General features: G+C 36.8%; 1 protein-coding gene across 1 annotated transcript; it reads left to right on the top strand.

Moving 5' to 3' along the window:
* Nucleotides 1-1,774: 1,774 nt before the first annotated feature.
* ITM2A (integral membrane protein 2A) lies at nucleotides 1,775-7,617 on the top strand. The gene is made up of 6 exons (XM_035028654.1): nucleotides 1,775-2,020; nucleotides 5,408-5,539; nucleotides 5,820-6,017; nucleotides 6,782-6,892; nucleotides 7,119-7,269; nucleotides 7,419-7,617. Exons 1-6 carry the CDS (start codon nucleotides 1,910-1,912, stop codon nucleotides 7,505-7,507), a joined length of 792 nt encoding a protein of 263 aa, XP_034884545.1. The 5' UTR covers nucleotides 1,775-1,909; the 3' UTR covers nucleotides 7,508-7,617.
* The last annotated feature ends 17,387 nt before the right edge of the window (nucleotides 7,618-25,004 follow it).

Below are 25,004 nucleotides of genomic sequence, written 5' to 3'. Positions count from 1 at the left end.
TCTGCCTGATTATATTTCAGGGAAGATGCACTAAGATAATATAATACATTACTACCTTATCCAGCACCTTACACTTGATAGGTAAATGTGTAGGAGCAACCATTTGTTCAGCCACCTATGTGACAGGGACAGACTAGCACAGAACTTAGGTTGAATTGTCATAAAGGTGATAGCAAACAGAAGGTAACTGTAAAAAGAAACATCCTGGGAAGTTGAGATTTCCTCAGCCTACACTAAAGGTTGCCTGATAAATGTTAAATTATAATGGCCAGACCTGAAAAAAGAATTAAAAAACAACAGCAACAAAACAAAAATAAAAACAAAAAATGCATAAGGTACCAATATTTCTAAGTAAACGTGAACATCTGGCCCTGTGTAAGGCAAGGATCCCCACTATTCTCCATCTACCTTCTCATCTGCGGCCTATCAGAGAAAATTAAGGGTGTCTTCACAGAGCTCCCATAATAGAGACAGGCAACAGGCTTCAGAGTCAAGGAAACCTCAGTGGGGAAAACTCCAACCTGAAATTTCTTAGACGGAGGGATGATGACATATCCGAGTCTCTTTCATTTAATAAGTATGAGTAAATGGGGGATTCTCTAGTACAAGCCTGATTCTTTTGTTTTGTGGGGTTTTTTTTGTTTGTTTGTTTGTTTTTTGTTTTGGTGTTATTGCCTTTACACAACAGACCCCTTTACTCTCTTTGGCAGCGGGACTAATCATAAACTCTTTACCACTACCACCTGTAGTCAGCAACCTCCACAGCATGAATTTCACACAGTGAAGTTGTCTATCAGTGCCACCAATCAGGCAGAACTGATTGTGAAAGAATAGCATGATTACACTAGCTGCACATATAAATGTTTCAATAATGATATCTAACTCAGCCCTCTTTGGTATTATTGGTTTTTATCCCCATTAGAGCTGGGTTAGCATATGGTTAAACTTTGTATTCTTCACTCACACTTTCACCTTCTTAAATGCATAGGTATACACACACCCTTGTTTTTCTCCCTGCAGATTTCAGAATTGGTGGTTGAAGAGAAACAAGGTCTGGACTGAGACCTTATTCTTGTTTCCCTGACCTGAGAGAGTGAAAGGATCTGGATTATTTCAGAAATTCACTATGAGCTTTCCACCTTCCTCTGTGTCTCATCCTGTCCTACCTGCAAAGTGTGGAGTTGAAGAGGCAGGAGTGCTATATTTCTGATTTAGTATTGCTCTAGGTTGGGAAATTGAAATTACAAAACAAACGCCAAGAAAGAAAACAAGATGTTGAGAGAATGAACCAAGTAAGTATAAACAGAATTCTGAGTGTTCTTTAAAGAGAAGGTATTATTATAAAGGTACAGAACAGTCATGAACTGTGCTTTTGGGACCTGGGTGAGTGCAGAGCTGAGGAAGCTTGAGTCGGTGCCAAGCTACAGTTCCTGGCCCCTGGTGGGGGGCGGGGGGCAGGCCCAGGTTTGGGAAAACAGAATCAGGGTCAGGGGCTATTGTGGCCTAGACAGAGGCAGAAAGATACAATACAGCAGACTTCCTTCCTGTGCTGTTCTTATCTGACGGTGCAGAGGGTGGGTGGGAGCACGCCTGGAGTGCAGGTGAGGCACTTCAAGCCCCCGCTGCCCCAGGGCTCCACCTCCCCTTCTCTTTCCTCACTGACAACCCCCACCCCCATCCCAGCATTTGGACCCCCTCCCGCTCCTCCCTTGGCCCCTCCCTGAGCCCTCCCACGGTCTCCCACCCGGCATGGGACTGCGTCATAAGTATCCCCAGACCTGGGCTTGCAGCTGCCTAAGACAGACGAGGGAGAAAGTAGGTCCTGCTAGGGTTAGCGCGATCTCTTTACGACCTGTAGCCCGGGACGCTGATTTGAGCCACGCCTTACCACCAAGCCCAAAGATTCACTATGGTGAAAATTGCCTTCAATACACCTACGGCGGTGCAAAAAGAGGAGGCGCGGCAAGACGTGGAGGCCCTTGTAAACCGCACGGTCCGAGCTCAAATCTTGACCGGCAAGGTAGCAGTACTCATTCCACCCCAGACTGCCTGCTAGGGTCGGTAAGGTGGGGGGGAGGGGGAAGTTTGGGGGAAAAGAAGGGGCAAGTGACAGAGGGGAAAATGAAAGCTGCTCCTTCTGCGCTATTGAACTGGTTTACCGGTCGCCCCAGTTCCATCTAGTAGCGCCACCTCCTGCTTGCAGTGCCTCACACTCCCAGTGAGTTGCACTGCTTTCCGTGGGGTTCCAGCTCTTGTGGTACATTTCCAAGGGATGTTAGAGGGAGTTCGAGGAGAACCCTTGGGACCCGATGTCACCTTCTCCTGGGGAATATGTGAGGGGCTGGGTTCAATGAGAGGCACGTTGTTCAGTCTCCAGCTCCAGGGGTGCACATAGCATACACAGGGAAGGAGCAGACACTCAAGGAGAACCGGGGCAAGAGATTTAACTCTTCTTTCTTTCCTTTTGATGTGGATAAAGTTCTATGAATCTAATTCTTTCTAGGAGCACTGAATGTTTGTGGGGGTGGGGTAGGGGGCCAAGGACAGCTTTGACTCAAATCGGTATGGGTTGGTGTTGGTATGTGTCTGTGTTCGCCCGTGTATATTTTCAATTTCTCTCCGGTTATAGGCGGTTTTAAGCAGTCAGTAAAGGAGCTGTCAAAATTGAGGTTGGTCTTAATTAGAATTTGGGATGTTCACTGTTGCCCTCTTACTGCAAGATCCTTGCGTGTTTTCACAGCGGCATTTCCTAAAGACAACATTCTTCATCTGTAAAAAGAAATGTTGAAGTTTATTTTCTTCTTCTTTTAGTACTACTTCCTTTTTGTGATATCCTTCTACCTGCCTCCCCCATGGAGAGATCTGAAGCAGGTCTGACCTTGTAATTTAAACTTCTAGCATTGCCAGAAACTGAGGTAGTTCCCTGCCCCCCAAAATGTTAGCCATTGTTTATTTAGTCCGTTTTCTTTTAAACAACTAACATGTTTTCAGTGTTTGTAAACTACTCATTTTCCTCAGTAAAATGTCAGTGTTAAAAGGGACAATTGTATTTTCTTCTACAAAATCTGTACAGTGTCAGAGTTTCCAGATCTGTCTTAATTTGTCTTGTTCTGTCTTTAAAGTTTTTAACTTTTGTGTTCAGGCTGGAGATTTGAAAAGTACTTTGAGTGAAATGAGAACCCATGTAGTAAAACTTATTATGCACCAATTTGAAATGCTTATGTGCTTATACAGAGTTTTTGTCACAGAAATTTTTAATAGTTAACCCAGCAAAAAAACTAGCTTTTGGGTATTATACATTTCAGAAGCCAAAAGTCACACCCCCTTGCATTGTTGAGGTTTTTATTAAATGACAGAAGATCAAATATGTAACTGTCCTACTCACTTTGTAAGTGAAACACGGCCAGATTTTTTGGGAGGTCTAATTAGATGCCAGTAGTTAAATATAGCCACACAGTAATCCCTTTATTTTTCTCTCACCACCAAAAACTTCATGACTTGTAGTTGGATACAGTTAATATGTAAGCAGTACTTCTGCCAGGCCTGTGGTGTGATGAAGAATAAATAAAAATGAGCATTTGCACCACGATTATATTTCTTTGTTAGATGTTGGAGAAGCTTCCACAGTATCCTGATCTGGCCACTACAAGACAATGATTTAATAATACTTGACACAGTATATTGTGATGTATTAATCTGCTCATCAGAAGCCTAGCACAACAGAATAGTATGTCAGAGGTTGTGTACAATGACTTTAAAATACAGTTTAGAGAGAAACTATCTATGGTAAGTGAAAGTCCATACCACTCTGAATTCTAGCAAATGTAGATAAAAAAAAATCCTTATTCCTAATATGGTGGGGAATTTTATTAAATTGAAACTCTAATACTTAGACTTTGCCTAACAATAAATGAAATTGCAGTGTAAATTGCTCTTCTCATATCTCAGTGACAAGAAAAAAAGAAATCCATCGTTTTGAGTATTTAAAATTAAGTCATTGTGTGACTTACAGGCAATTAACATCATCTCTATGGACCTCCGTTTAATCATCTAAAATATAATCTCAAAGCCTCTAGCTCTGGATTACAGTGATTCACAATCATGATTTATAGTTCTGTCTTTGTAATGTTAATTTTATGTTAGTTTTTTTATAAAAATAATTTATAATTTCTTAAAACTATTGGGACAAGGAAAAGCCTTCCAGGTTTATACAGTATTAATGGAGGGTTTGAATTTAAATACATTTAGCTAAGAAAATGTGCATACCAAATTTCTTTGAATTTTAATTAAGATTTTGTTTTGAAAAACCATTTGTGAAATAATCATCTCTCCTTAGAATCCATGCATTTGTTTTCACCAAATTAATTGAAGTTTAATTAGGTGCCATAAGCATTAAAGCAGTTGTCATGGAAAAGAGCTAATGGCCTTAAATACTAAAACAATTCTATTTTCATACTAGTCTGAATGATTTACCCACTGATTACAAGAAACTACATTTGTTGACTTTGTTTGTTCTACCCTTGAGTAATAATACTGCTTAAAACATATCATGACATACAAGAATGGGATTGGAGGGTCCCTTGGACCATTGCCTTGGGAAGAATACAGAGTTAATCACTCGTTTGCTTTGGATCTTTCTTGTTCCAATTCCTGAACAAATTATGCATTTAACAGAATTTTTACAGTAACTGTTACACACACAGCTTTTGTGCCCAGCTATCACAAAGGCTGTACTATAGTCTAGTGTTTTACCAGAACTTGGAAAACATTATTTCATTCATGCAGCACACTACTACAGAACAGTGGGTGATATTAGAAAAGCTAAATTCTCACTAAAATTAGGAACATTATGAAATATATCACACCTTCAATATTTTAATTTCTAGAATGGGGGAAATGACATATACCTGCCTTACAGAATTTTTAAAAATAAAACAATAAAAACCAGCTTTTGAAAATCATTTAATAAGTCGAAGGACACTAATTCACCTTTAAGTTGGCAAAAAAATTGATTTACAAAAAATAGTAAAGCAACATAATTATAGTCTAGAAAGTTAGTGATTATGTCACTGTACAAGTCCAAAAATCAACAACTTACATTTATTTAAAGAGTATAATTTATTGCATAAGTGAACAGTGATTTTCAGCTGATTCTAGAAATGTGTATTTTGAAAAAACTTCACACTGCAACTGGGTTTGTAAATACCGGAAGGAAAGTTAATATAATTGGAGATTTTAGCATCTATTAAATATCAGAAATTGTCTTGAAATGGTTTTAAGCTAAGATGACTTAATAACATCTTTTAAAAATGTCTTATGTTTCAAGAAAGTAAATTGTACACAAAGCAGCTATGTGTCTAAAAGTGCAATCTGGTTTTTGTCTTTGGTTTTGCTTTTTAATAAACAGGAGCTGCAAGTTGCCACCCAGGAAAAAGAGGGCTCCTCTGGGAGATGCATGCTTACTCTCTTAGGCCTTTCATTCATCTTGGCAGGACTTATTGTTGGTGGAGCCTGCATTTACAAGTACTTCATGCCCAAGGTAATAATAATTACAATTCTTGTAATTTGGATTACTAATTGCTATATACTTAGTAGTAACTTAAGGAAATCTGTGGTGGTCACCAGAGAAATGAAGATTTAGGACAAGTTTTCAAATTACCATTCAGTTTATAAAATTGACTTGTCTTCGTGGTGATAACTGTAATCAGAAATCCTAAGCTTGACAAACAGTACAATGAATTGATGTGAGTGTGAGAAATGATTCAAATGTCACCGTAGTAAGTATTAAAAGGTTTTAATTCTCCCTTTTTGTCTTTTAGAGTACCATCTACCGTGGAGAGATGTGCTTCTTTGATTCTGAGGACCCTGCAAATTCCCTTCGAGGAGCAGAGCCCTACTTCTTGCCTGTGACTGAGGAGGCTGACATTCGAGAGGAAGACAATGTTGCAATCATTGATGTGCCTGTCCCCAGTTTCTCTGATAGTGATCCTGCAGCAATTATTCATGACTTTGAAAAAGTGAGTTTCTCATTTTTATAGGTTTTCCTGATTTTTTTCTTAGTACATTAGTTAAGTATTAAATCTGTTCATAAATGTACATCTTTTCAGCAAAGCCTTTTTCACTTTTGCTATTGAAAATACTTTAACGTGGAACATAAGGACTAGCACGGATGACATTAGGGGAAGGAAGGGAAAACTGAAGAGGGGGAATCAGAGGGGAGATGAACCATGAGAGACTAAGGACTCCGGGAAACAATCTGAGGGTTTCAGAGGGGAGGGGGTTGGGGGGAATGGGGTAGCCCAGTGATGGGTAGTAAGGAGGGCACGTGTTATAATGAGCACTGGTTGTTATAGGCAAATAATGAATCATGGAACACTATATCAAAGACTAATGATGTACTGTATGGTGACTAACATAATAAAAAGAAAATAAATAAATAAACAAACAAACAAACCTTAAAAAAAATGCAGGGATACCTGGGTGGCTCAGTCAGTTAGGCATCTGCCTTTGGCTCAGGTCATGATCCCAGGGTCCTGGGATTGAGCTCCATGCGGGGGTCCCTGCTCATCAGGGAGTCAGAAAGTCTGCTTCTGCCCCTCCCCCCACTCGTACGTGCTCTCGCTCTCTCAAATAAATAAATAAAATCTTTAAAAACATGCAAAAAAAAAAGAAAATAACTTAACACATACTAAAAGGATATAGCTGCTTGTTTTAATGGTAGTTAGAATCAGTAGAATTGCTATTCTTTACACCATAGTTAACTTTTCCCCCTCCCCAATAGGGCATGACTGCTTACTTGGACTTGCTGCTGGGGAACTGCTATCTGATGCCCCTCAATACCTCTGTTGTTCTGCCTCCAAAGAATTTAATGGACTTCTTCGGCAAACTGGCTGTATGTATTTTGGATGTCAAATTTTTATTTAAGCATTTGTTTCCTCATTTTAAAAAAATAATGATTTGAGCCAAAACATTCCATTTTATTGACATAAAATGCTGTAACCTAAAACTGCTCTAAAAAAAGAGTCTATTTAAAAAAAAAAAAAACCTTTATCTGCTATAGGTAAGGATATAAATGGTGTTTTTAAGAACTTATTTTAATCTTTTTAAAAAAATTTTAGAGTGGCAAATACTTGCCTCACACTTATGTTGTTCATGAAGACCTGGTTGCTGTGGAAGAGATTCGTGATGTTAGTAACCTTGGCATCTTTATTTACCAACTTTGCAACAATCGCAAGTCCTTCCGCCTTCGTAGAAGAGACCTCTTGCTGGGTAGGCGATAGTCTTTCCTTCAACCTGTGTTATTGGGAAAGTGAAGGAGAGTGCAGGTGGAGTACAGGGGGAAAGTAGAGAACAAATCTAGGTATGTTTTCATTTACATAAAAAGTTAAAAAGTCAATTCTTTGTGCATTTTTTCACAGGTTTCAACAAACGTGCCATTGATAAGTGTTGGAAGATTAGACACTTCCCCAATGAATTTATTGTTGAGACCAAGATCTGTCAAGAGTGAGAGGCAACAGAAAAAGAGTATCCTTAGTAATAAGAAGTCAGAGATTTACAATATGACTTCAACATTAAAGGTGTAGGATACTCATATTTACTCATGCATATACTCTATTGCTTATGCCAAAAAAAGAAGGAAATAAAAACTACTAACCACTGCAAGTTCTTGTCAATTTTTAGTTTAATTGACATTGCTTGTTGTTTGAAATTGAAATTAAATGATTCTGTGTTTTTCTTTTTAATTTATAGGGTTTAGGCTTCTGAAAGTAGCATGAATATGTCATCTAACATCCTGACAATAAATTCCATCCTTTGCGTATGTGTTTTTAAGTAAGCTCTTCACTCAATCATATGGTAAACCATGTTTTAAATTTAAAATATTTAAAATTATTTCTGAATGTTTTGTGTAAAACATGTCAAATCTCTTAACATTGTTTTGTTTTATTTTTCATTTTATACAACTTTCCTGAATTTAGAAATTATCTTTGCATTTCTGTTAGGTGCTCTGTAATAGATTTGATTTACATGTAAAAAATTTTCATGAAGAAGTCATTTTCACAAATGCAGTGATTCTATCTCACTAATATCCATATTGTGAAATCCATAAAACTGTACAAGTGTTGAGGAATTTAGGTTGTATTAATTCTACAACCCTATAATAAATTTTACCCTAGTCAACCATTGTTTCTCACTTAATGCAAACAATTAACATTACTTATTTAGCTTTGGTGTACCTGAAATAGATCTAAAATTATGAACTTAGCTCTGTGCTTACTCCTACCTCCACACATTTCTATTTTGTAATCTCATATTTTATTCCTCTTTTGATATTATATCAATTACTTTTATAAATTCCTCATAACTGACATACACATAAATTCAACTATTTGTTAAAAGCTTTCAGGCTCATAGCAATTTCAAACTTTTTAATGTGTTTTCTTTTTCATAAAAAAATATGCAACCATATACAGTTATAAAAGGTCACTAAGAACTAACCTTGGATAATATGTTGATGACTTTTAATAACATCATGTGCTATAATCTGTACTCACTTGTCTAAGAGTATAAAGTCCATACAAAGGGGGCCAAAATTTTACACACTTTCTCTTATATTAGGTTAAAACTTGTTCTTGATATTATTGATCACATGCTGGTAGTGATAATTCGTTTTGGTAGCTAAAACTGTACCCAGTCCAATCTATTACCCTAAATACTCTTTTTTTAGAGAGGGGGGTGCAAAGAGGGAGAGGGGAGAGGGAGAGAGAGAGAGAGAGAATCTTAAGCAGACTCGACACCCAACCGTGGAGCCTGACACAGGGCTCAGTCTTACAACCCTGAGATCATAACCTAAGCTGAAATCAAGAGTTGGACACTTAACCAATTGAGCCACCCAGGTGCCCTAAATACTCTTAAAAAACCCATAAATATTTAACTTCAAGAATTTAGAATAAAATAACACAAACATTTAAAAATGGAAAAAAGATGAAAAATTAGAAAATAATAACTAGCCGAAAAATTCAAGAACTGGTCCTTTAAAAAGGTTGAGCATATTTAGAAGGAACTTGATAGAACTAGACACCCATTTCCTGTTTTACAAATAAATAAGAATTAGGAAAAAGGAGGTACATTTTTTAAATTTATCTCACAAAATCAGCATCATGACTAATGTTGAAACACAAGAAAGGATGTTGGCTTTTACAGCTATTCAGTGTTGTTTAAGACTATCTGGCCAATTCAATAATATGTGAAAAATATAACAAGTATCACTTTTTAAGGGGACATGAAATTACATTTATTACCATGTGATTTTTTTTATATAAAACATTAGTGGATTAATTAAAAACTTTAAAAATCAATATTAAGACTTGGTTTAATGTAAATAAAAGCTGATGGCTTTTCCACTCTGGACAACAGTATGGAGGTTCCTCAAAAAGTTGAAAATAGAGCTACCCTACAACGCAGCAATTGCACTACTGGGTATTTACCCCAAATATACAAATGTAGTGATCCGAAGGGGTACATGCACCCCAGTGTTTATAGCAGCAATGTCCATAATAGCCAAACTATGGAAAGAGCCAAGATGTCCATCAACAGATGAATGGATAAAGAAGATGTGGTATATATATACAATGGAATATTATGCAGCCATAAAAAAAAAGCACAAACAAAATCTTGGCCATTTGCAATGACTTGGATGGAACTAGAGGGTATTATGCTAAGTGAAATAAGCCAATCAGAGAAAGAGAAGTATCATATGATCTCACTGATATGAGGAATTCTTAACCTCAGGAAACAAACTGAGGGTTTCTGGAGTGGTGGGGGGTGGGAGGGATGGGGTGGCTGGGTGATAGACATTGGGAAGGGTATGTGCTATGGTGACCGCTGTGAATTGTGTAAGACTGATGAATCACAGACTTGTACCTCTGAAACAAATAATATGTTAAAAAAAAAAGATAGTAGGAAGGGAAAAATGAAGGGGGGGATATCTGAAGGGGAGATGAACCATGAGAGACTATGGACTCTGAGAAACAAACTGAGGGTTCTAGAGAGCAGGGGGTTGGGGGGATGGGTTAGCCTGGTGATGGGTATTAAAGATGGCATGAATTGAATGGAGCACTGGGGGTTACATGCAAACAATGGATCATGGAACACATCAAAAACTAATGATGTAATGTGACTAACAAAATAAAATTTAAAAAAAGTCAAAAAAATTTTTCTTCTTAATAAATCATTAGTCTTAGAAAAAAAAAAAGGCTGATGGCTTTTCTTTATATCACCAACAGCAAACTAAATAGGTAATACAAGTAGGTAAAACTATTCTATTTATAATAGCAACAGGGACATAACACTGAACAAGCAGTTTATGGAGTTATAGTGAATAAAGCCACAAAACTTAATTAAGATATACAAAAGAGCTGAGTAAATGGAGAAGGAAGAAAGAACCTTAATTGCTTACCAATTAAATGTATTGGTTTAACCCCATCCTAATCAAACTCTAAAAAAAACTATTTTTGAAACTTGACAAAATTGAAGGTCTATCTGGAAGCATAAATAGGTGAGAAAAGAAAAAAAAATGGAAAAAGAAATCGGAGGCAAGGATTTCATACATGAACAGTTATTAAACCACAGACAAGTTTACAAACATTTTGAAGGGGACATTCACACAAGATAGAGAATGATTCCAAAAAAGAGATCTTAGTATGTAAATGAACAAGATCCTGAAGTTCCATGCAGTAAATTGATTTTTTAATCAAATAGTGATGGTAAAAGTGGCTGAAAAAAAATAAGTCTTAGTTGCCAAAGTATGAAATAACATGAGGCTAACAACCACCCCAACCAAGTGTGAACTTTCCTAAATTATCACTACCAATAAGTATTTTTAAAAATAGCCTTTAAAAACACTAAGCATATAAGTTAAAACCCTGATGCTATGATCTGTGAAGAATTTATGTCTTACAGTAATAACTCTCCTATTATTTGTTCACTCATGCAGAAGCCTGGAACTCTCTCAATCAGAAAAGTGGACAGTTATCTAAAATGTTCTGTGAAACATAGTTTTATGTTCATATGTTCTCCTATTTATCCCTTCACCAAACTTCACATGATTATTGATTTAATTAATTCATTTATTCATTAATTGATTCACTCATTTTCCAGGTATTGTTCTAGGCATTGGGAAAGTGTACAGTTCTAACCAAAACAGACAATGACAACAACTCTATTGAGATCTTGTCTACTGGAAGAGAAAAAAAAAACAAAACTTTTTTTTTCAAATAATTGCACTATTTTGTTATAAAGAAAAATATATAGAATGCTTATGAGAGTTTATAAAGGGGAAGGAAGGGGCCCCTGGGTGGCCCAGTCATTAAGCGTCCACCTTTGGTTCAGGTCATGATCCTAGGGTCCTGGGACTGAGACCCGCATCAGGAGCCCTGCTCAGCGGGAGGCCTGCTTCTCCTCTCCCTCTCCCCCTCCTTGTGTTCCCTCCCTTGCTGTCTCTCTCTCTCTGTCAAATAAATAAAAATCTTTATAAAGAAAAATAAAGAGGAAGGAACCTGGACTATTAACAAAAGTTTAACGAGAATATAAAATTTGAGCTAAGACTGAAAAATAAGTGCTATACATGAAGTAAATGAAAAGAGAACATTTCATTTAGAAGAAAGTGGTGGCTCATTCCCTGAGGAAGGAAAGAGTATGGTTATTAGAGAAAGTAAAAAGAAAAATAAGCTGAAACACACTGAGTAAAAAAAAAAAAAAAAGTTATATGTGCCCACCACACCAACAGTTGAACCCTATACCTGGCAGCATAGAGAAAGTGCCCTGCTAGTCAGTAACAAGACAGCCCAAGTAGACAGATTGGGTCCAGGCATCTGTTCTGACTGCCAGCCCCACCCAACAACAAAAGTCTCTCTCTCAGGAGACTAAGGCAGGGAGAGCACACTGCAGGCCAACAAGACTGCAGCCCTGGCAGATGGGCTAAGAGCAGGCATCTGGTCTAACTGCTGACACTGCCCGAAGACAAGGCCACGATGGTCCCCAGACTGGCCTCTTTACAACACAGGGACAAAACCCTGCCTGGTACACCCACCATAGGGAAAGTGGACCAGTGCAGTCAGCTAGAATGAATTGAAACACAGCCCAGCTACAACAGTAGGGTGCACACAACCCACATAGAAGACACGCCTGAAGCACCTGGTTCTGGTGAATAGGGGGCATTGCACTACAGAGGACCACAAGATCTCTACTTCATAAAACCACTACTTTCAAGATCAGAAGAGGTAGCTGATTTCCTAAGACATAGAAACAATCACAGAGAGTTAGATAAAATGAGGAGACAGAGAAATATGTCCCAAATGAAAGAACAGGACAAAACCATAACAAAAGAGAGAAGTAAAATGGGAAGAAACAATATGCCTGATAAAGAATTCAAAGTAATGGTCATAAAGATACTCACTGGACTTGAGAAAAGAGTGGAGGATCTCAATGAGACCTTCCACAAAGTGATAGAAAATAAAATCAGAGATGAACTCAATAACAGAAACAAATAAACAAAAACAAACAAACAAAAAAACAAAAACAACAGGGGAAATCAATAGCAGTTTATAGGAGGCAGAAGAATGGATCAGTGACCTGGAAGACAAGGTAATAGAAAACACCCAAACTGAACTGTAATGATAACAATAATAATGACAAAAATTTTTAAAGAATACTAAAAAATGAGAATGGGCTAAGGGAACTCAGTGAGACCATTGAGCACAACAATATTGGCATATTGGGATCCCAGAAAGAGAAGAGAGAAAGGGGCATAAAATTTATTTGAAGAAATAATGGCTGAAAACTTCCCGAGTACGTTCAGAAGGAAACATATGTCCAGATCCAGGAGGCACAAAGAGAGCCACCAATAAGATTAACCTAAGAAAGTCCACACGAAGATGTATAATAATTAAAATGTCAAAAAATAGCGATAGAAAGAGAATTTTAAAATCAGCAAGAGAAAATAAAGCCATTCCATACAAGGGAAACCCCATAAGTCTATCAGCTGATTTTTCAGCAGAAACTTTGCAGGTGAGGAGAGTAGTATGATAAACTCAAAGTGCTGAAAGGAAAGAAAAATAACCCTCAACCCCAAGAATGCTGTGCCCAGCAGGACTATTATTAAAAATAGAAGAGAGGGGCACCTGGGTAGCTCAGTCACTTAAGCATCTGACTCTTGATTTTGGTACAGGTCATGATCTCAGGGTTGTGAGATTGAGCCCTGCATCAGGCTCTGCCCTCAGCAGGGAGTCTGCTTGAGATTCTCTCTCTCCCTCCCCCTCTCCTCCTCTCTCTCTCAAATAAATAAATGTCTTTAAAAAAAAATTATGTAAATTCAATTAGCCAACCTATAGTACATCATTAGTTTCAGATGTAGTGTTCAGTAATTTATCAGTTGTGTATAACACCCAGTGCTCATCACATCACGTGCCCTCCTTAATGCCCATCACCTAATTACCCCATATCCCCATCTATCTCCCCTCCAGCAACCCTCAGTTTGTTTCCTATAGTGAAGAGTCTCTCATGGTTTTTCTCTCTCTCTGATGACTTCCCCTTCAGTTTTCCCTCCCTTACTCTATGATCCCCTGCACTGTTTCTTATATTCCACATATGAGTGAAACCAGATGATAATTGTCATTCTCTCTTTGACTTATTTCACTCAGCATAATACCTCCAGTTCCAACCACGCCAATGTAAATGGAAGAGTCATTCTTTTTTTGATGGTTGAGTAATATTCCATTATATATGTATTATTGTGTAGTATACATATTATATATGTATTATTATGTATATACCCATTATATATGTATATTATAATATATGTATGTATACATCTCGGCTCCTTCTACACGTTGGCAATTGTGGACATTGCTGCTATGAACACTAGGGTGCAGGTGACCCGTCGGATCACTACATTTGTATCTTTGGGGTAAATACCCAGTAGTGCAATCACTGGGTCAGAGGGTAGCTCTATTTTTAACTTCTTGAGGAGCCTCCATACTGTTTTCCAGACTGGCTCTTTCAGCTTGCATTTCCTCCAACAGTGTAAGAGTGTTCCGCTTTCTCCACGTCCATGCCAACATTTGTTGTTTCCTGTCTTGTTAATTGTAGCCATTCTGACAGGTGTAAGGTGGTAGCTCATTGTGGTTTTGATTTGTATATCCCTGATGCCAAGTGATATGGAGCACTTTTTCATGTGTCTGTTGGCCATCTGGATGTTTTCTTTGGAGATATATCTATTCATGTCTTCTGCCCAATTCTTGCCTGGATTATTTGTTTTCTGGGTGTTGAGTTTGATAAGTTCTTTGTAGATTTTGGATACTAGCCCTTTATCTGATATGTCATTTGCAAATATCTTCTCCCATTCTGTAGGTTGCCTTTTAATTTTGTTGACTGTTTGCTGTGCAGAAGCTTTTTATCTTGATCAAGTTCCAATGGTTCATTTTTGCTTTTGTTTCCCTTGTCTTCAGAGACATGTGTATCAAGAAGTTGCTGCAGCTGAGGTCAAAGAAGTTGTTGCCTGTGTTCTCCTCTAGGACTTTGATGGATTCATGTCTCACATTTAGGTCTTTCAACCATTTTGAGTAAATGTGAGAGAGGAATTCATCAAAATCCTAGAGGAGAACTTAGGCAGTAACCCTTTTGACATTGACCACAGTGATTTCTTTTGAGACACGTCTCTAAAGGCAAGGGAAATAAAAGCAAAAATGAACTTTTTGGACTTCATCAAGATAAAAAGCTTTTACACAGCAAAGAAAACAGTCAACAAAACTAAGAGGCAACCCACGGAATGGGAGAAGATATTTGCAAATGACATTATGGGAAAATGGCTTGTATCAAAGATCTATAAAGAACTTCTCAAACTCAACACCCAAAAAAACCAAATAATCTAGTCAAGAAATGGGCAGAAGACTTGAACAGACACTTCTGCAAAGAAGACATACAAATGGCTAAGAAACACATGAAAAAATGTTCAACATCACTAGCCATCAGGGAAATACAAATCAAAACCACAATGAGATACAACCTTACATCAGTCAGAATGGCAAAAATTAACAAGACAGGAAACCAGTGTTGGCAAGGATGTGGAGAAGGGGGAACCCTCTTACACTGTTGGGAATGCAAGCTGGTATGGCCACTCTGGAAAACAGTATGGAGGTTCCTCAAGGTGTTAAAAATACAGCTATCCTATGACTCAGCAATTGCTCTACTAGGTATTTACCCAAAGATATAGACATAATGAAAAGAAGGGGTACGTACATCCTGATGTTCATAGCTGGAACAAACAATTCTAAAATTTGTAATGAACCAGAAATGACCAGGAATAGCCAAAGTACTGGTGAAAAAGAAAACCAAAATGGGAGGCATCACAATTATGGACTTCAAGCTGTATTACAAAGCTGTAATCACCAGGACAGTATGGTACTGGCACAAAAACAGACACACAGATCAATGGAACAGAATAGAGAGCCCAGAAATGGACCCTCAACCCTATGGGCAACTAATCTTCAACAAAGTAGGAAAGAATATATAATGGAAAAAGACAGTCAACTTCTGAATTTTTTTATCTTAAAAATCATAGGTTTAAAAAATTTTTCCTATGGTAATAATATGACATGTTCTTTTCGACTTTATTTTTGTTTTTAATTTTATATTATATTTTGTATTTTCTGTTGTATTATCTATTGTATTACAGAACCTTTCTATAGTCTTTGTATGTTCATCTTTTTATGTGTAGGAATCACTCAAAAACATTGAAAAAGTGTGGATACAAGATTATGCATAAAATAGTAGAAACTAATCTTACTGAGATTTTTCTGTGTGTGCTCATACAATTTAAGCAATGTTTAAACATTACTTCATGTAATTTTTATTAATTGGTTAGATAATTTTTATTATCTCAGTTTTGCAGATGAAGTTAAGTAATGCTGTGCCTTCCAAAAACTTGCATTCTTTTTTTTATGTTATGTTAATCACCATACATTACATCATTAGTTTTTGATGTAGTGTTCCATGATTCATTATTTGCATATAACACCCAGTGCTACATTCAGTACATGCCCTCCTTAATACCCATCACCATGCTAACCCATCCCCCCACCCCTCTCCCCTCTAGAACCCTCAGTTTGTTTCTCAGAGTCCCTAGTCTCTCATGGTTCGTCTCTCCCTCCAATTCCCCCCCTTCATTTTTCCCTTCCTGCTATCTTCTTTTTTTTTTTAACATATAATGTATTATTTGTTTCAGAGGTACAAGTCTGTGATTCAACAGTCTTACATCTTCTTAACCACAATTCTACACTGTCTGCTCAATTTCAAAATATTTAGTAAAAAAAAAAAAATTGTCACTCATATAAAGCATCCAAACAATAAAACTAGGAAATCTTTCTAAGCCACACACAGAGCTATAAAAAACAAAATCTGAAAACTTCAGGCAAATTAGATTATGAGCTTTGTGAAACTGCAAACTTAAAATCTGAAGCAATAATTTCAACACTATTTGGGTGAACAGTGGATTCAGGAGGAATCTACTCATCCTCATTTATGAATAAATATCAGAACTTGATATACCTCTCTACATTAAAAGACATTCTTTCTGTCTGTTTTTCTTTCCTTTTTTTTTTTTTTTACAAAAAATGAGGCGTGTATCAGTCTGCTGTCTGCCTGTTTCTTGTTCCCCCAAATTGTCTGTTTGTTACCGTCCCTTTGGACCCACAGCAAACCCCACTGGTCAACATAGCCAAGCATTCATTATATACCTCCAGCCACCAAAACCAGGGCTCCAAATGTAAAAAAAAAAAATGCATGGTTCCAAATGTATATGCAAGCTTCCCTGGTGTTCTGGACAATGGCAGATGGAGAGTGTGAAGATAGAACCCACGCTTGGTGGTCTCTGGAGAATATTATAGTCAGCCTTTGTATGTTTGTTGAGCTTAGGCTGCAGGCGTCTTTCCAGAAAGACTGAATGACTTACTCTGTGGCCTCTCTACTGTGCCTTTGGAGTGGAAGCTTTAAGAAGTCTTTCTCCATTTGTTATAGTCTGGTTGGACCTGCTAGCAGAAACCCCACTGGCCACCAGAGCCAGGCAATCTAGCAATGTCACCTGGGAAGCACTCACAAAAATTGGGGTACCAGATGAGGATATAAGCTCCTTTCTGAGAGATACCAGTGTGCTAGAGAGAGACATGAGGAGATCACTAAGATGGTGCTTGCCAGTCTCCATCGTGGGAGACTATTTCAATAGGCTCCTAAATACATCTTCAATAGATGGCTGATCCTCAGTCCAATGCTTTAATATAAGCAAATAAGCCTCTTTTGCAGAAAGTCTGGATGCTTTTCAGTCAGCTGCTTTTGTGCTGCGCTCTGAGGTTAGTGAGTCTGTTGATGCAAGCACTTTAAGTACTGTTTCGTAGTTCCTTATAACCTTGTGGATCTCATGGATGCAAGCTCCACTGTCTTTCAAAGTTGGATGTTTTGGGGATTCCTCTCAGGTGAGGGACTGAAAAGCTGAGGTGCCAGATGCAGGATTCAAACCTGTTTCTCCTTGAGTAGAAGCTCAAGTTTGTGAGTTCCATCCTGACAGTGGGTGGTTGTGCCACTGGTGGGGCTTATGGTGAGATTGTGTCTCAGCTTCTCCTATTAGCTTTATTGTGAATTTTTTTTCCTCATTTGCCCAGTATGCAGGAGTTGCTCAGTTAGTACGGGGGTATTTTTCAGAGGAAATAATTCCATAAGTGGATGTAGATTTGGCATGTCCATGGGAAGAGGTATGTTCAAGATCTTCCTATGTCGCAATCTTGAACCGGAAATATGAAAACTATTTTAACAATAATAATTATAAACACAAGTCATGGATTATCATAGGGGGCCAAATAACCCCAAGAATTACCAGGGAGATATGCAGAGAAAAAGTAAAAGTGAAGTTAATTGTACACATGACACTAATATAACACTGTGTGTCAGCTATACTTTAGCAAAAAGTATAATAAATAACAAGTAAAATAATGATCTTATTTAACCTTGAGACTACTCAGTAGACAGTGTATCTTTTGTGTTATTGCTAAATAGGAAAATACAAGTTTGCACATGTTCCATGTATTTGCAGGTATCATTTATTATTTTTTCTCTTTTTTTGAGGTATAATTAATATACAGTGTTATATTAGCTCAATACAATATACAGTGTACAATATAATGATTCAGCAATTCTATAATTACTCAGTGCTCATCAAGGCAAGTGTACTCTTGATCCCTTTTTATTTATTTCACCCCTCCCCCCACCCACCTCCTTTCTGGTAACCACCAGTTTATTCTCTGTATTTGAGTGTGTTTTCTTCTTGGTTTTGTTGTTTTTCTCTCCCTCTTCTGTATTGTTTCTTAAATTTTACATATAAGGAAAATCATATAGTATTTGTCTTCTCTGACTGACTTATTTCTCTTAGCATTCCACCCTCTGGATCCATCCATGTTGTTGCAAATGGGAAGATCTCATTCTTTTTATGGCTACGTAATATCCCATTGTATATGCGTACTACTACTTCTTTATCCATTCACCTGTGGATGTACAATTGGGTGGCCTCCATATCTTGGCTATGGTAAATAATGTTACAATAAACATAGAGGTGCATATATCTTTTTGATTTAGTGTTTTTATTTTCTTTGTGGATATACTGGACCATCTAGTAATTCTATTTTTAATTTTTTTGAAGAACTTCCATACTGTTTCCACAGTGGCTGCATTCCCACCAACAGTGCATGTGAGTTCCCTTTCCTCCACATTCTTGCCAAAACTTGTTATTTCTTGCATTTTTTATTTTAGCCATTCTGACAAGTATGAGGTGATATCTCATTGTGGTTTTGATTTGCATTTCCCTGATGATTAGTAATGTTAAGCATCTTTTCATGTGTTTGTTGCCCATCTGTATGCCTTCTTTGGAAAAATGTATACTCAGGTCTATTCCCATTTTTAAGATTATGTATTTTCTTAGTGTTGAGTTGTATAAGTTTTTACAGATCTTGAATATTAACTCTTTATCAGATACATCATTTGCAGATACCTTCTACCATTTAGTAGGTTGCTTTCTGTCTTGTTGATGCTTTCCTTCAGTGTGTGAAAGCTTTTTATTTTGGCAAAGTCCCAAAAGTTCAACTCTGCTTTTGTTTCCCTTGCCAGAAGAGACATATCTAGAAAAAATGTTTCTATGGCTGATATCAAATAAATTACTACATATGTTTTCCTCTAGAATTTTAATGGTTTTGAGCCTCACATTTAGATCTTTAATCCATTTTGAGTTTATTTTTGTGTAGGTGTAAAAAATATGGACCAGCTTCATTGTTTTGCACTTGTTTGTCCAGTTTTCCCAGCACCATTTGTTTAAGATGCTGTATTTTCCCCATTGTACATTTTTGCTTCCTTTTGTCATAGATTACTTAACCATATATGCGTGGGTTTATTTCTGGGCTCTCTATTTTGTTCTATTGATCTATGTGTCTATTTTTGTGCCAGTACCATACTGTTTTGATTACTACAGTTTTGTAGTATATTTAGAAATCTGGGATTGTGATGTTTCCATCTTTTCTTCCTCTTGCTTAAGATTTCTTTGGCTATTCAGGGGCTTCTGTGGTTCCATATAAATTTTAAGATTATTTGCTCTAGTTCTGTGAAAAATGTTCTTGGTGTTTTGATAAGGATTAGAATAAATCTGTAGATCATGTTGGGTAGTATGGACATTTTAACAGTATTGGTTCTTCCAATCCATGAGCGTGGACTATCTTTCCACGTGTTCATATTGTCTTCAAATTCTTCCATCAATGTTTTTTTTTAGTTTTTGGAATAGAGGCCATTCACCTCATTGGTTAAGTTTATTCCTAGGTATGGGTTAAGTTTAATCTTAGGTTTATTCTTTTTGGTGCAATTATAAATGAGATTGTTTTCTTAATTTCTTTCTGCTACTTCATTATTCATTTATAGAAATGCAACAAATTGGTGTACACTAATTTTGTATCTTGTGACTTTATTGAATTCATTTATCAGTTCTAGAATTTCTTTGGTGGGATCCTTAGGGTTTTGCATATATAGTATCATGTCATCTGCACATCATGAAAGTTTTACTTCTTCCTTGCCAATTTGGATACCATTTTTTTTTCTTTTTAATATCTGAGTGCTATGGCTAGGACTTCCAGAGAGTACTATGTTGAATAAAACTGGTGAGAGTGGACCTCCTTGTCCTGTTCCTGATCTCAGAAGAAAAACTCTCAGTTTTTAACCATTCAGTATGATGCTTGCTGTGGGTTTTTCATATATGGCTTTTACTATGTTGAAATGTTTCCTCTTAATCTACTTTATTGCGAGTTTTTACCATGAATAAATATTGTACTGTGTCAAATGCTTTTTCTGAGTCTGTTGAGATGATCACGTGGTTTTTATCTTTTCTCTTGTTAATGTGATGTATCACATTGATTGAGTTGAAAATACTGAACCACCCTTGCAATGCTGTAATAAATCCCACTTAGTTGTGGTGGATAATTTTTAAAATGTATTATTGGATTTGGTTTACTAATAGTTTGTTTATTTTTCACATTTACATTCATCAGAGATTTTGGCCTGTAGGTTTTTTTGTTTTTGTTTTGTATTGTCTTTATCTTGTGTTAGTATCACTGTAATGTAAGCCCTGTGGAATGAATTTGGGAACATTCCTTCCTCTCCTATTTTTTGAGGTAGTTTGGAAGAATAGTTATTAAATCATCTGCAAATGTTTGGTAGAATTTACCTGTGAAGCCATCTGGTCCTTTAGTTAGTAGTTTTTGATTACTGATTCAACACTGTTGCTAGTAACACAGTCTGTTCAAATTGTCTACTTCTTCCTGATTCAGTTTTGGATGGTTGTAAGTTTTTCTAGGAATGTGCCCATTTCTTCTACTTTGTCCAATTTGTTGGAATATAATGTTTCATAGTATTCTCTCATAATCCTTTGTATTTTAGGGTGTCAGTTGTTATTTCTCCCCTTTTAATTCTGCTTTTATTTATTTTAGTTCTCTCTTTTTCTTGATGAGTCTGGCTAAACACTTATCCATTTTGCTGATCTTTTCAAGGAACAATTTCTTGGTTACATTAATCTGTTCTGTGGGATTTTTTTAGTCTCTACTTCATTTATATCTGGTCTAATCTTTATTATTTCTTTTCTTCTACTGGCTTTGGGATTTGTTTTGTTCTTTTTTCTAGCTCCTTTAGGTGTAAAGTTAGATTATTTATTTCTGAATTTTTCTAGTTTCTTGAGGTAAGTCTGTATTGCTATAATCTTCTGTTTCAGAACAGCTTTTGCTGTATCCCAAAGATTCTAGACCATAGCATTTTCATTTTCATGTGTTTCCATGCATTTTGGATTTTATCTTTGATTTCTTGGTTGACCCATTCATTGTTTAATAATGTGTTATTTAGCCTCCATGTATTTTTGTTCTTTCTAGATTTTTTCTTCTGATTGATTTCTAGTTCATATCTTTGTGGTCAGGAAAGATGCATGACATGATTTCAAATTTTTTGAATTGATTGAGACTTATTTTGTGGCCTACCATGTGATCTGTTCTGGAGAATGTCCCATGTACATTCGAAAAGAATGTGTATCCTGCCGTTTAGAAATAGAATGTTCTGAATATATTTGTTAGGTCCATCTAGTTCAATGTGCCATTCAAATCTACTGTTTCCATATTGATTTCTATCTGGATGATATATCCATTGATATAAGTGAGGTGTTAAAATCTCCTACTATTATTGTATTACTGTTAATTTCTCCTTTTATATCTGTAAATATTTCTTTATGTATTTTGGTGCTTCCATGTTGGTTGCATCAATATTTACAAATGTTACATTCTCTTGTTAGATTGATCTCATTATCATTATATAGTGCTTTTTTCTGTCTCTTGTTAGTGTTTGTTGTTACCATCTATATGTTTCTAAGTACTATTATCACAGATATTTTTTTCTTCATTTTCATGGTGTGTGTTTTTTCATACCTTCACTTTTAGTCTGTACATGTCTAGGTCAGAAGTGAGTCTCTTGAAGGTCTTATATAGATGTGTTTTCTTTCTTTTATATTCTTTCTTTTTTTCTTCCTTCCTTCCTTAATTACCAGGGTAGAATTTAGTGATTCATCAGTTGCATGTAACACCCAGTGCTCATTACATCAAATGTCCTTCTTAATGTGCATCATCCAATTGCCCCTTCCCCTCACCCACTTTCCTTCCAGCAACCCTCAGTTTGTTTCCTAGAATTCAGTGTCTCTTATGGTTTGCCTCCCTTTCTGGGTTTATCTTATTTTATTTTTCCTCCCTTTCATCAGTTTTGTTTCTTAGATTCCACATATGAGTGAAATAATATGGTATTTGTCTTTCTCTGACTGACTTATTTCGTTAGCATAATACAATCTAGTTCCATCCACATCATTGCAAATGGCAAGGTTTCATTCTTTTTGGTGGCTGAGTAATATTCCATTGTGTGTGGTTGTGTGTGTGTGTGTGTGTGTGCATATCTATCCATTCATCTGTTGATGGACATCCGGGTTCTTTCCATATTTTAGCTATTGTGGACATTGCTGCTATAAACTTTGGGGCAAATGTGCCCCTTTGAATCACTATGTTTGTATCCCTTGGATAAATCCCTAGTAGTACAATTGCTGAGTCATAGGGTAGCCCTATTTCTAACTTTTTGATGAACCTCCATACTGTTTTCCAGAGTGGCTTCAGCAGTTTGCATTCCTACCAAGAGTGTAAGAGGGTCCCCTTTTTCCACATCCTTACCAACATCTGTTGTTTCCCGAGTTTTTAATTTTAACCATTCTGAATGGTGTGAGGTGTTATCTCATTGTGGTTTTGATTTGGATTTACCTGATACTGAATGATGTTGAGCATTTTTTCATATGTCTATTGGCCATTTGTATGTCTTCTTTGAAGAAATGTCTTTTCATGTATTCTGCCCATTTCTTGACTGGAATTTTTGCTTTTGGGGTATTGATTTTGATAAGTTCTTTATAGATTTTGGATACTAGCCCATTATCTGATAAGACATTTGCAAATATCTTCTCCCATTCCATAGGTTGCCTTTTAGTTCTGTTGACTGTTCCCTTTGCTGTGTAAAAGCTTTTTATTTTGATGAAGTTCCAAGAGTTCATTTTTGCTTCTGTTTCTCTTGCCTTCACCAAGATACTAGTGAATAGGATCCAGTGGTACATTAAAAGGATTATTCACCATGACCAAGTGGGATTCATTCCTGGGCCGCAAGGGTGGTTCAACATCCACATATCAATCAATGTGTTACACCACGTTAATAAAAGAAAGGACAAGAACCAAAAACATGATCCTCTCAATAGATGCAGAAAAAGTATTTGACAAAATACATCATCCCTTCCTGATAAAAACTCTCTGCTATGTAGGGATAGAGGGAACATGCCTCAATATCATAAAACCCATATATGAAAAACCCACAGCAAATATCATTTTCAGTAGGGAAACATTTGAGACCAGAATCTATCAGAATCCTAGAGGAGAACACAGGCAGTAAACTCTTTGACCTCGGCCACAGCAACTTCTTGCTAGATGGGTTTTCTTTTTATTTTTAACCATTCCATTACCCAATGTCTTTTGGATGAAGCATTTAGTCCATTTACATTTAAAGTAATTATTAATACACATGTACTCATTGCCATTGGTTTATTGTTTTATGGTTGTTTTCATAGTTCTATGTTCCTTTCTTCTCTTGCTGTCTTCCTTTGTGGTTTTTTGGCTTTCTTTAGTGTTATACTTGTATCCCTTTCTGTTTATTTTGCATTTGTGTGTATGTATTAAAAGTTTTTGATTTTTGTTTACTGTTAGGTTCATATATAACATATGCATAGCAGTCTATATTAAGTTGGTTGCTTATCTTTGAACACATTCTAAAAGCAGTAAATTTTCACTCCTACTTACATGTTTTATATAAATGATGTCATATCTTACATTTCTTTATTTTGCATATCCCTTGACTAATTTTTGTAGATACAAATGATTTTACTACTTTTGTGTTTTAACCTCTGTGGTGGCTTTAAAAATGATTAGTATACTACCTTGACTATATGTTTACTTTTACTTGTGAATTTTTTTCCTTTCATTATTTTCTTATGTCCAGCTATGACCCTTTCTTTCCACTCAAAGAATTCCTTTCATCATTTCATGTAAGGCTGGTTTAATGGTGATGAACTCTTTTAACTTTTGGTTTGATGGGAAACTCTCTTCTTCCATTCTTTTTTTTTTTAAGATTTATTTATTTATTTGAGGAGGGGAGTAGCTGAGATGGCAGCAGAGTAAGACCTTGTTTCATCTGCTCCCTTCAATTTAGCTAGATAACTATCAAATCATTTTGAACACCCATGAATTCAACCTGAGATGTAAGAAAAGAATATCTGGAACTCTACAAGCAGAAAAGTGACCTTTTTTTTTTTTTCTTTTTCAAAGTAGGACTTGTGCAGAAGTGATTCTGAGGGGATATATTGGAAAATAAACAGTGGAGGGAGGGATTCTCAGTAAGTCAGCTACTGGAAAGTGATATGGCCATGAAGGGCAAAATTGGAACCCTTAGGAATCGGCTCCAGTGAGAGACTTCCCTGCTTAAAAAGTGCTTAGATGGTGAAACAAGGCAGAATTCTAGGTGGGACAGTGTGGTCTCAGGATGCCCAGAGTCACAGAAAGAACAGGGGGCCTGAGCCAGTAGAGTTCCCAAGCATTGGATCAGGGAAACTGGTTATGGTCAGCAAGCCTGAGAGGGGGTTCTCAGCTTGGTTCACCATAAACCATGAGCTATAGCCCTGTGGGGTGATGGCTGTCTTTGTGGGGACCCTGCAAAGGACAGGAACACGGGGACCCTCCACCTTCCCCTGGGAAGGGCAGAGTGGGTGAGCACACAACCAGGGGACAGCTTGCAGTGCCAGAGCCCTGCAAAAGACAGGA

This window comes from Mirounga leonina, unplaced genomic scaffold, assembly GCF_011800145.1.
Source record: "Mirounga leonina isolate KUSES-001 unplaced genomic scaffold, KU_Mleo_1.0 Mir_204, whole genome shotgun sequence".
In the NCBI taxonomy this organism is placed as follows: domain Eukaryota; kingdom Metazoa; phylum Chordata; class Mammalia; order Carnivora; family Phocidae; genus Mirounga; species Mirounga leonina.
The sequence above is the reverse complement of the archived record's forward strand: the minus strand, read 5'-3'. Positions and strand labels throughout refer to the sequence as shown.

Coding starts and splice junctions, on each gene's coding strand:
- ITM2A (XM_035028654.1), top strand. CDS start 1,910: ATGGTGAAAATTGCCTTCAATACACCTACGGCGGTGCAAAAAGAGGAG. Junction 2,021..5,407: donor CTCAAATCTTGACCGGCAAG/GTAGCAGTACTC, acceptor TTTAATAAACAG/GAGCTGCAAGTTGCCACCCA. Junction 5,540..5,819: donor ACAAGTACTTCATGCCCAAG/GTAATAATAATT, acceptor TTTGTCTTTTAG/AGTACCATCTACCGTGGAGA.